The sequence below is a fragment of the Ochotona curzoniae genome, unplaced genomic scaffold, assembly GCF_017591425.1.
Source record: "Ochotona curzoniae isolate NIBS_2020 unplaced genomic scaffold, NIBS_Ocur_1.0 scaffold_1037, whole genome shotgun sequence".
Classification (NCBI taxonomy): Eukaryota; Metazoa; Chordata; class Mammalia; order Lagomorpha; family Ochotonidae; genus Ochotona; species Ochotona curzoniae.
Window position 1 is genome coordinate 13,175,647 of NW_024467083.1, and position 12,269 is coordinate 13,187,915.

General features: G+C 33.1%; 1 protein-coding gene across 4 annotated transcripts in view; it reads right to left on the minus strand.

The window, feature by feature from the left end:
- The window catches only part of COL11A1 (collagen type XI alpha 1 chain), a 171,708-nt gene that overhangs the window by 15,672 nt on the left and 143,767 nt on the right, over positions 1-12,269 (minus strand). For all 4 annotated transcript variants that reach the window (XM_040998298.1, XM_040998296.1, XM_040998299.1 and 1 more), the window contains 4 exons: positions 7,547-7,600; positions 7,308-7,415; positions 6,828-6,881; positions 576-629 (listed from right to left, as the gene is read on the minus strand). In XM_040998298.1, coding sequence (XP_040854232.1) covers positions 576-629; positions 6,828-6,881; positions 7,308-7,415; positions 7,547-7,600 — 270 coding nt within the window. The remainder of the gene's footprint in view (positions 1-575; positions 630-6,827; positions 6,882-7,307; positions 7,416-7,546; positions 7,601-12,269) is intronic.

The window sequence follows — 12,269 nt, forward strand, 5'->3', positions numbered from 1 at the left end:
GGTGAGAGGTAACTAATGGCCACAAACTTATTATTTTAATAAATATCTCATTTAATATGAAGTTAATTTTATTCTTTAGGCATATAAAGTTTTCAAAAGATCAATGGGATTTAAAAATTACCTAAAAAATATTAATCATACTTTAAATCAGACTTATTTTTGTGATTTGGTAAAACTCAGTGTAAATATTGGCACATCAAATTATTATCCGAAAAACTTTTCAGAGTTAAAACGTGCAATTTAACATTTGCAAATATAAAAATGAGCGTACTGTCACTCCATCTGTTTATTTTCTAGATAGCTGCTTTAGTACAACCACATGCTTTCTCTGTATAATTTCTAAGAGGAAATACTGAGAAGACATAACATTCCATTCTGGAGCACATTTTCCACGATTCAGCCTAGTTTTTCTTCCCTCAATATGTTTAGGAATCAGAGGATTGACAGTGGTCTTATTATTGGAGTAGCAAAAGTGATGTCTGAGATGTCCTTTAAGTGGTTTTAATTTGTAAAAATTTTTTCTGCTTTTTGCTTAACAAAATCAAAACAAAGTAAAATCACATTTTTATTCTTACCTTCTCACCCTTGGAGCCGGGATCACCTTTGAGACCTGGTAAGCCAGGAGGTCCCTGTAAAATAAAAATAGTAATAACATAACAATAACAATAGCAGCATACAAAGTAGATATGAGTTTCAGAATTTTGTTATCACTAAAGGAAATGTTTGGTTTTGCAATTATTTAGCACAAAAGTAGTTAAAAATGAAGCATTAACTTTTTCAGTATTCTAAATAAATTTATGTGATTATTAAACTGAAACTTTAAAGATTATAATATTTTCAGAAAGAATAGAAAACTTCTCAAACTTTACAGGTAGTTTACCTTTAATAACTATATAAATAAATGTAGAATATATTTAAGACATCTTTGTATCTAACTAAGTAAAAACTGTATTTAAAATGGTTGTATATATTAAATTGAAACTACCAGAGTGAAGTTTGATTTGTCTGTGGTCGATTTTCTATACTGTGCTTGCAATTGTTTTGTTCTTACAATTCCAGGAAAAGGAACTATCTCAGACTACCCCCTAATTCCAGGATTTTTGTACTTATCTAGTGGAATAAATCTGAAAAACTGTCTTAGTGATTCATCTTACACTTTTACAATACTGATGAAGTAACCATTTGTCCTTTTCACTTGTAAGATGATGCCTTGCTTTATTGCTAACTTTCAAAGCTGAGATTCATATACTGAATTCTTGTCCCAAGTCTAAAATTTTATCACAGTTGACCCGATTAAGTGATAGAAACAGGCAAGGCAAAGATGTTAAATACTCAGGGAAACAGCACAAACAACTTTCAAAAAGAACATCAAGGCAATTTAGGAAACTACTACAGAAGGCTTGTCTTTCAGAAAGTAGATGGGCCCACCATGGTAGCCTAGGATCTGTGCCCTCGCCTTGCACATGCCAGGATCACTTATGTGCCCCCGCTCTACTTCCCATGCTGCTCTGCTTTCCAAGTAGCCTGATTGTACCCTGGGAAAGTAGCAGAGACGGCTCAAAGCTTGCACCTATATGGGAGACATAGAAGAAGCTCCCCACCTCTGGTTTTGGATCAGTTCAGCTCCAGCCACTGCGGCCACTAGGGGATTAAACCAGCCAACTGAAGACCTTTCTATAGCTCCTTTCTCTAAATCTGCCTTTCCTATAAGAAAGGAAGGGAGGAAAGTGAAGGAAGACAGATTTCGATTTTCCAGATTGAGGCAGAAGGGTTCCTGTGAAGAACATAGGAAAGAGAAAGAGCAACATTTTGTGACTGATATTTTAAAATCATTTTAGAACATAGTTCTTGCAAGGCCTTTTTCTCTTAATAATTGTTGCAATTAGAGTTATTAAAAATCAAGGATTTCAAGTGAACTGATCATCCGGTTGAGCTAAGAGCTGACAGTGTAACGAGAGCTTACGTAAATCAATCCTGTTACAAATTCTCACAGTAATTTAGGAATTTACAGACATTTAGAATAACTTTTTATTATTATTATTATTATTAAGACATACAAAAACACTATTCTTGTGAAATACCACATTTTACCAGAGAAAAATGTAAGAAGCTCACTTAGGTTGGAGAAATAGGGCCCTGTGTTATCAGATCCTAATTTCAATTAAGTATGCAAAACAGAACAGTTAAGTGTCTCATTTACGTTAAAATAAAATATGTGCTACATGTAAATTAGCAATTTAGTACTTTCATAACTAAAATATTGTATTTAGCTTCTTTCTGGTCTCAACAGAAATACTTTGTCAATCATCAATTGAGGAAGGAAATTAATGTTGAATACTAGTGTATTTGAAAGGAAATAACACAAATATTAAATGGGGGAAAATCACAGAATTTTTTGAGGTCATGTCATCACAAGTTAAATGTCAAATGCATTATACCATGTTGGAATGTGATGACAGAAAAATGGGGAAGTAATTCCAACAAAAATGTAATTGGAAGCAGGTTTTAACCCTGCCTATAGATATTTATGGAAAAGCTACAGATGATGTTATTAATTACACTAAGCTAATAATCGCTCATGATATTACCACAAACTGCTTTTAAACATAAATATGCCAAGCAAAGTCAGTTTTGTATTTACACCAGCTAGAAATAGTAATTAATAATGTTATAATGTTGAGAACAGTTATAAATAATCCTCAGAATTTAGACAGATGAAAAACATCAGCTCTGCATATTAAAAGCAGATATACATATTTTCTAGTTCCTTTTCAGGAAACTGTAAATTGAAAAAGTCCTAGAGAAATACATAATTCATAAGTAATAAAGTAAAAAGGAAAACGGGGTAATACAATCGTCAGCATCTTGAATATACAATCAAACATTTTTCCCTGCAGTACCATGCTTTTGGAGTGTTTGCTTTTATCTGAATCTCAAACCCTGCTGTATTGGAGTTTAAAGAAACTGCAGATCTGATAACAGACCGAAGAATTAAGTTGGTAATAATATTTAATATGATGAAAAGCAAATACTGTTATTTACATTTGTATTATAATGGATGGAATATTTGTCATTGCTGGGTTCAGATTAAATTTAATATTAAAACATCCAACTGTAATTCAGTGACTCATTATACCTTTTATTCAGGCTTCTATGGGCTAGAAAATAATGGCATCAAATATTCACTTATATCGCAAAGGAGAATATATGATAAGACCAAGTCAACTTGAGAAAAAAATGGATGCATTTTCAGCCACATTAAAACCAACAGGTTATTAATACTAATACATATGAAATGAAAGCTTAAAAGTAAAATATATTTTAATTCATGCATAAAGTACCAAATAAATGTTTTATTAAAAATAATAAATTCTGTTAATTTTATATTGTAAGCAGAGGGTAGAAATTAGATACCAAATGACTTTTCTTAAAAACAAACAAAAAACCTTAGTCTTGCCTAATTTAGTGATTCTAATAAAAATAATACTTAAAGGTGGTACTTGCACTTTAATAATATAATAAAATCTTTAATAAAATTGTCTATACAGGTTTATCGGCTTTCGTTTACCTTTAGCTTCGATCTGCCATCTACCTCTATCATCTATCTATCTTAAATTCACACACATATCCACAGAAATGCAAATTAATTTTTACTGTGAGAAATACTGTTCTTTTAGAAAGATTCATTCATTTCCACTGGAAAAGCAGATGTACTCAGGGAAGGAGAGACAGAAACAAGGATTTCCCTCCACTGGTTCACTCCCCAAGTAGTCAAAATGGCCTGAGCTGGACCAATCTAAAGCCAGGAGCCAGTAACTTCCTCTGGTCTCCCACACGGGTGCAGAGTCCCAAGGCCTTGGGTCACCCTCCACTGCTTTCCCAGGCCACAAGCAAGGAGCTGGACTGGAAGTGGAGCAGCCGGGGGGACACCAATCGGTGTCTAAATGGGATACTAGCACTCGAAGCGGAAGGATTAGCCAATTGAACCACTGAACCAGCCTGAGTAACTCCTAACTTTTATGGCAATATTCTATCATATCTTAAGATAATAGAGTTGATAAAAGAGTGAGTAGATTTCAGAGAAAAGTCATCATAAAAGCTTTAAAATATATTTCATTCTACTCCAATGAATTTAGATCCTACCAAACACGTGTAAAATTTTTGAACTGTTACATACATAATACATGTCATTCTAATGTTCAATTATCAAATCCGTTATCTGTAAAATTGGAAAGATATGAGCAGATAAGTTCCGTTCAATGATCAGCCTAGTTATAATGGAAAGCTGGAGGAAAAGGAGAGGGTCTTTGGCAGCTTTGTCTAAACAGTGAGAGGGAAAAGGAAATCACAATTCATTTTAGAAATCTAGTGCTAATCCAGCTCAACACTGCGTATACTTGGACGTAGCTATGAATATATTTATAAGGAGCAAAAATGCCTCATAGAGGAAGTATTATTTTAACAATCTGACATGGATTAACTTCGTGTGTTAATGCAAACTAGTACACATTTTGTAATGTTAGGCCCTTTCTCCTTCTTTAGCAATCTAATCATACTTGCATATCAACCTTTATTCATACTGTATTCTCAGAGGAGATAATATTTAAGCTGTCACGTTGTGATTCTACCTAATATTTTCTACCTTATACTACTACAATACTTATCAAATTATGTTCTAGTCATTATGTGAATAATTATATTTATTGGTTCGTTGAATTTACTTCAGCAGCCAAAACTTGCTAAAAGATTCATGAATAATGTACAGGCAAGAATAAAATTAAATGTAGTTATTTTTCATTAAATGTGTAAAATCTTTGCTATTTAAAAAAACATATTAAATATTTTATTTAATAACCCCTTATATGTTATTAATGCCAATTCAATTAACATAAGAACTTCAATATAGAAGATATTACCCTCCCAATTTAGCTTAAACTTTATAAGTTTGTAGTGCAGATGCCGTTAGTATAATCATTTAACAATGAAGAACTTAAGGCAAAAAAGAAAGCAGTAACTGTCCTGAAGTCATCCCTCCTTTGAGTGGTCGTGCTTGTTTTAGAAACCAGGCAGTTTGGCTTAGTCAAGATCATAACCAGCAATCACAATAAACTGATTCTTACTATGATTAATAAAAAAGTTTTCTAAAATACATATTTATTTGCTGAATTAAAAGACTCATTTAACTGTCACAAGTGATACTTTGGAGGTGACTTATCTGTCACCCTCACTTCTTGTACACAAAGTAGTATTTTCTTAAATATAAGATATCTCAGGCTAACTGAAACAATGAAAAGTTCATAAGACACGCAAGACAATGTGAACGTCCCAAACAAGCATAGAGCATGGGGAGCATCCATGCTTCTCATTTGTGATGCTCATCATTATGCCTTACAGATGAGTGCTTCAGTCAAAAATAAAACTTTAATAAAACTGGAATCAGGTGATGGGCTTGATGATTTAATTTTCATGATTAGTTTAAGTAAATTGCCAGCATGGTCATTTTTATTTCATCAGCAGAAAGGTCAGGATACTCATTGAAAATCTGATAAAAGAAAAAAGCTAAGTTCTGGCAAATTTTAGGATGACGTTAAAGCAAAGTTTTCTTCCTTTTTTCCCTTTCAGGCAGCCTGTCACTGTTCAGCTACAGGTTTACTGTTTCTACAGGGAATCTTTCCTAAACAGCAGTGCAGACTTGCTGCCCATTCTGTTGGAGCCACGGCTTCTCCCTAGGCTGACCAATGATGTGCAGAATTATTCATCTCCTTCTAGCGACAATCAAAACTTGATAATATTTATCCAGTTATTAACTAAGTGATCCTTATCAGCAAAACTTTAAAACCAATCACTTTAACATGTAGTCTCTCTTTGGGTAGGTGAATTTCTATCCAGTAAATTATTGCAGCTTTTTTTTTTTTTAATAAAATTCACTCTCAGTAGTTACAACTGTGAAGTGTGTTTTTCAGCATATACATGGTTTAGAAAATGAATTCAAGGTTAAGGGTATTTGAGTGAAGTTTGAAATTCTATATACAGGGATCTGAATACTGAAATCTATATACAAGAGACTCAGCTATTAAGCTGTTTAATTTGCCATTTTAGTAACTCACTTAATACATATCTTTGAATAAACACAATTATTTATAATATGAAATAAAAATTCTTATAAAACTAGCAAATGACCCAGTTAGCAATAATTTTAAAAAGTCAAGTCCTCATTTTCACTTTCTTCCCAGGATATGTAGCCAGGAAAGCTTTGACTTCTATAGTAAACTGGACCTATGTATATTATGTAGGTCTCCTAAATGTTTTCTGACATTCCTTTCAATTATATTATTCACAAATAAAGTTTATGATATAGTGAAAAAATTTAATCAGTGTCTTAATAGCATACTTTTAATAGATGGAGGATAAAATCTGATCTTGCTATTTATATAATTCATGAAAAGAACAATTTTATTTAACCAAGGATCATTATATGTCTGAGCCAACATCATTCTTTTAAATGAAGTTCCAGGAAACCACATTTTATTATTTGAATTTTGGGAATCTTTCCATACTAGGAATTAAACCGGCTGAGTCACTGGTGGCATTTTATTCAGAGTGCATTTTCTTTGTCATCTAAGGAGTATAAGGTGGGCCTTTCTAAGTGGAGTATTTTTACATATCTTTCAGTAAGGATTATTTTCTTCCTTAAAAGATTGTATAATATTCTCCATGCAATGGTGTAGAAAACATGTCTGTGTATAAATTGACATTTCAAGCATTCTAGCTTATTCTAAACACTCTCACTACTGGGATTCTCCCTAGAGTACTTATTTGCTACTCACCACAGGTCCCGGAGGCCCATCTTGACCTGCAGCTCCTGGGAGGCCTTGCTCGCCCTAAAGAAAATTAAAAAAAATTTTTTTCCATTTAGAAAAGACTATAATTTTTAAAAATGCTTGGAATTCAGAATATCTACAGATACCATAAACAATTTTGTTCCCACTATCATGTATGTATGTGTCTATATACACATACAAGTATGAACGCCTAGATTAGAAATATATATAAAAGTTTTACATAATTGATATAGGAGGGTTTAGTTTTCTTCACTACCTCTACAAATTTATTTCATTATAAATTTACAAAAAGTAAATAGCATAGATTTTGAGCATATCATATTATTTCCCAGTATCTATTATTACCCAGTATAATATCCACCATATGATTTATGAAAAAATCCTATTAGAAATATCTTTTTTCAGAACTTAAGTCGGAAACAACATGCTATTTTCAAAATGCCATCTTTTAGCATTTGTACTCACCACTGGGCCAGGGATACCCCGAAGACCTTCTGGACCAGGCTTTCCAGCAGGACCCTGAGGTCCAACTGGACCAGTTTTTCCAGGAGGACCTTCAGCACCTGCTTCTCCCTAATAAAAAACAAAAACGTGAACACATGAGTAATAACAGGGACAACGTTTTCTATGCAATGTACCAAAGTAAATGTACTTCATCGAATGGAAATGAGATTCTAAAACCTAGCATCCATAGTATGTTTTACCTTAGCACCTTTTTCACCTTGTCTTCCTTCTGCCCCAGCAGCTCCGGGAGGACCCTGTAAAAACATGTTACATTTTAAATGTGTATGTCATACAAAAAGAAAGCAGTTGTGAATCTATTTAAAATATTCAAATTTAATTAGTAACAGATTTTAATAGACTATTGTTCTCTATGGCACTCTGGTTTAAAACACAAGAATGAAAATCAAAATCCTTTCTATGTACAAATTTCTACATAGAATATATTTAAAGTAGGGGTTGGTATTGTGGCATAGCAAGCTAAGACATAATCAACAAGGCCGGCTGGCCATGTGAATGCCAGTTTGAGTCCTGGCTGCTGTACTTCCTATCCATTTTGCTAAAAATGCTCCTGGGAAAAACAGTGCAATATGGCCAAAGTACTTCGGTCCCTGCTCCTGGTAAAAACTTTGGGATCCTGGCTTCTCTCTGACCTAGCTAGACCCAGTGGCTGCAGCCGTCACATACAGAGTGAATCAACAGATGAAAGATCTCTATTTCCGTGTTTCTCCTTCTTTCTGTTTTAACTCCGATTTTCAAATAAACAAAATAAACCTTTAAAATAATTTAAATAAAGCAAAACAGTAAAACCACAGATAATCACTTTAAGCCAATGTAAGGAATGTTAGGAGTTTGGGGAGAGGGAGCAGTGATGTTATTTGGTGAGAGTAAGATAAAACAGGAGGGTGACTGTCTCTTTCAGATGCTATGTTAATAGTCTAATGGTGGCAATGTGATAGCCATTCATACGGCCTATAAACCTATCCTTAAAATGAGTATCAAGGACTTTATTAAATTCAAAAACCTTTCATGAACTGATTTTATGTCTGATAAAATCAATGAATATTTCATTAATAATTGTCCCAATATTACCATTATAACTTCATTGTAACAGTCATGGTATTTTAAATATAACAAATGTATACATTCTACAAGAAATAACTTAAAGCAGCTGCAACACATTACCAATAGCACACACATTAAATCTTCAATGTAGATTTTTAATTTTATATTATTTGTACAAGAGGAATAGATGCATTAGAGGATAAAATAAAGTTGAAATTTTTTCTAGTGTCAAAATATGGATTCATAAATGTAAAGGACTAAAAACTATGCAAGATAAATCAGACAGCAGGAGTGACTATTATTTTGCAAAAATATTTTGGGAAATAATAAAGCTCAATTGATATTTTTTCTGCACTGAAAGAGGATTCCTCCATAAATCTCTAAGATTAGCATAAATCTCTAAGATTAATTTCAAGGGACTACATTTGCACATGTATGTTAAAAGGTAAAAGGATTTAGCACTATTTCAATTAAAACAAAAAAGACAAAGGTATCCCTGCTATCAAAATAAAACAAAATTAAAATCAACTTTATGACAAACAGAGTTTAAAATTCTAGACAATTTGATCAAAATTGAACCATTGCAGAACCATAAAGCTATGATTAAAATAAATGGCTTCTCCACCACGAGTGGATTACCGCCCTCACTTTAAAGAAATGTTTTTTTTTCTGTTTTTCATGGGAGAGAACTTTAACAAATTCATCTCTCCTATTTTTCCTTAATTTCTTTATACATATTTGTTAAATGCACACACTATATATAGTATATGCATATATAGTATTTGGAAGATAACTTCTTTCTTTTTAAATAGATAATCTTTGATGGCAGTAGATGGAAAATTTCTTTTGGTTTAGGAAATTCATCCCATATTGTTTGCTATGGTATGAAGTATATTTCAAAGCACGTTCTGGAAATTTAATCTCCATTTCAACCCGAAATATCCGAAGCTTGAGGCATGAGTCCTTCACTGTCATGAATATATTCATGACTATTAAGACACTGAGACTCTCTTGCTTGCTCTCCCTGACTCTCACTCTTTCTTTTTCCCCTCCACCAAGCAATCTTGCAGTATGCAGTAAGAATGCCATTGCCAGATACAGCTACCCAATCTTGAATTGCCCAGCATCCAAAATCACGAGGGGTAAATTTCATTTCAGTATGAGTTACCCAGTCACAGACACAATATGAATAAACAGTCTATGGCAGGTAGTACCTTTGTGTCTAGTTAAATAGAAGAGCAATGACTTAATAAGTCATCCGTTGTAATTTCATGAGGTGAAAAATCTGATTGGAAAATGCCTCATAAAAACCTAACACAAAACAGGGATCACAGTTAATTCCCTACCATTAGTCCTTGCTAGAACAGATTTTCCTTTCTGTGAGAAATAGTCATCACAGAAAATGTCCACTATAATCCCTTGTTTTAATATTAACGTTTCTAATACAATTTAATGAATTGTATGAATTTAGGATTTTTGTTTGTAATTTTGTTAAGATTGTGCTTATTTTATAAGGATTGAAATGAATCTACACATTGCTTTCAGTAGTATTGATATTTTAATGAAATTCATTCTTCCAATGCATAAGCAAAAATTTCTTTCCATTTTTGTGTTTTAAAGAATTTTTTATCAAAGTTTTAAAATTTTCATTGTAGAGATCCTTCACTTCTATGGTAAAATATATTCCGAAATATTATCACTGATCTAATGTGGCACTAGAGAAGGCTTCGTCAAACCAAATATCAGTTCTGAACTTCATACTGTAGCTTAAACACAGAGAGATGCCTTCTTTTCATACTTAATCCTCTGATCATCCACTGAGCAGCATAAACACATAAGGATAAAATGTATGTGGTATTCTTCACAGAACGGCTATAAGGTAAATGAAGCTGCTAAAACTCCATGGACTTTTCTGAATAAAATATTAGTATATTAGGTAAAATATTAGAATGCAAAAAAATACATAACAGCTTGAGATTTGAGACTAAAAGAAGGAAACCTGAGATAAATTTTTAAAAAGGCCTGTTTTTAACATTCATAAACCATGCAAGCTTACTATGAAGTTTTTGAGGTAAACAGTTTCAAAAATTAAATGAATAAGTACTCTCGTTTTCCAAATTTCATAAAACATTAAATCAAAAAATTTCAAACAGTATAAAACATTAACATTTAGATATTAGCAACATAATGCTAAATAACTTAAATTCGGAATATTTCAGGAACCTTAATATGTTTTTAGATGAATTAATCTATATAGACTGAATATTCTACAATGGTACACAACTGAAGCTCAGACCTTATTTTCACAATGACTGCAGCAGACAGTTTTCACTCAGATAGTTTAAGTGGATTTATAGTTTTCACTCTATCATTATCATTAGTCTAATAGAAACATTCCATGAACCTTTGTAAAAGCAGCAGTCCAAGTTTACATGTAAATTAATAGCACACCTCCATAGAAATATAGTAGTATGTATGCATCATGCACATACACATGAACTATGAATGCGTGTGTACGTGGTAAGCACATAAACATTTTATTTTATGGTATATATAGTATATGCTTTTTCATGTATATATGTATTAGAATTTCTTCTTTGTAATATACTAATGATATCTCATGTTGATATTGTTGTTGTGCGCTTTCTTCTACATTATGAGCTGAAGTCCTTAAATTTCCCTTTAGATTAGTGCTTTCGTACTGCAGGTCAAGCTAGCAGCTGCCATGCCAGTGTCCTATGTGGACCTCAGTTCAGCTCCCAGATACTTTCTCAACATCCAATCCAGTTCCCTGATCATGTTCCTGGGAAAGCAGAGAGAGGTACCCCAAATTCCTGAGGTCCTGTACCCACGTGTGAGAATCAAAGGGAATTCCATGCTCCCCTTGGCACGGCCCAGCCCTGGACTTTGAGACCTCTTGAGAAGTAAATCAGAAGAAGATATCTTTCTCCGTCTCTTTCTTCTTCCCTACCTCTCTCAACCTTTTTCATATGTTCTCCTTTAAGTCTCCCTTTGAAATAATAATAGACATTTTTTAATATTCCCTTAATATATACATTTTTAGGCTACAATGCTTAATTTAGTCTAGTAAGTACTGTAATTTTTTTTTTCTGTAAATCAGCATGGGAATAGCTCCAATGATAACTAGAGCATTAAAATTCCATGGATTTACTAATGCAAATTGTACGATCCCAAAGTGCTTAAGAAAACATATATTTATTATCAAATATTACAAACGCATAACAGAAAGCACATACAATACAAATAACAATTTCCCTGCTGTTCAATAATTATGGGATTGGTGTTTCTCAGTAACACTGCCACTCACAACATTCTGATCAATATTCTATTAGGTGGTTTTATTATAATTCATATGTAAGACTCACTCATACAAAAAGGGATAATATTTTTGAAGACATTTTCAGTCATTGCGATTTCCAAAATATCAATGTTAGATGTTAGATGGAGTATCATTGTAAGATGTAATATCAATGTGACAAAACATGTAAGATGGTCTTGGAACATTATGAGTCTATTCTGCCACCTCCAATGCAGGAAAATTAAGGACAGAAGAAATGTTACCTTGCACAAAATGTAAACAAGGCTTATTTAAGACTACATACTCTAGATTAATTAAAAGGAAATGGATTGGGTCCAGTGTGGTGGCTTAGTGGCTAAATCCTTGCCTTACAACTGCCAGGATCCCATATGGACACTGGATCATATTCCAGTTACCTCCCATCCAGCTCCCTGCTTGTGGCCTGGGAAAGCAGCTGAGGATGACCCAAAGCCTTGGGAACCTACACCCGTGTGGGAGATTTGGAGGAGGCTCTTGGCTCCTGGTTTCGGATTGGCTCAGTT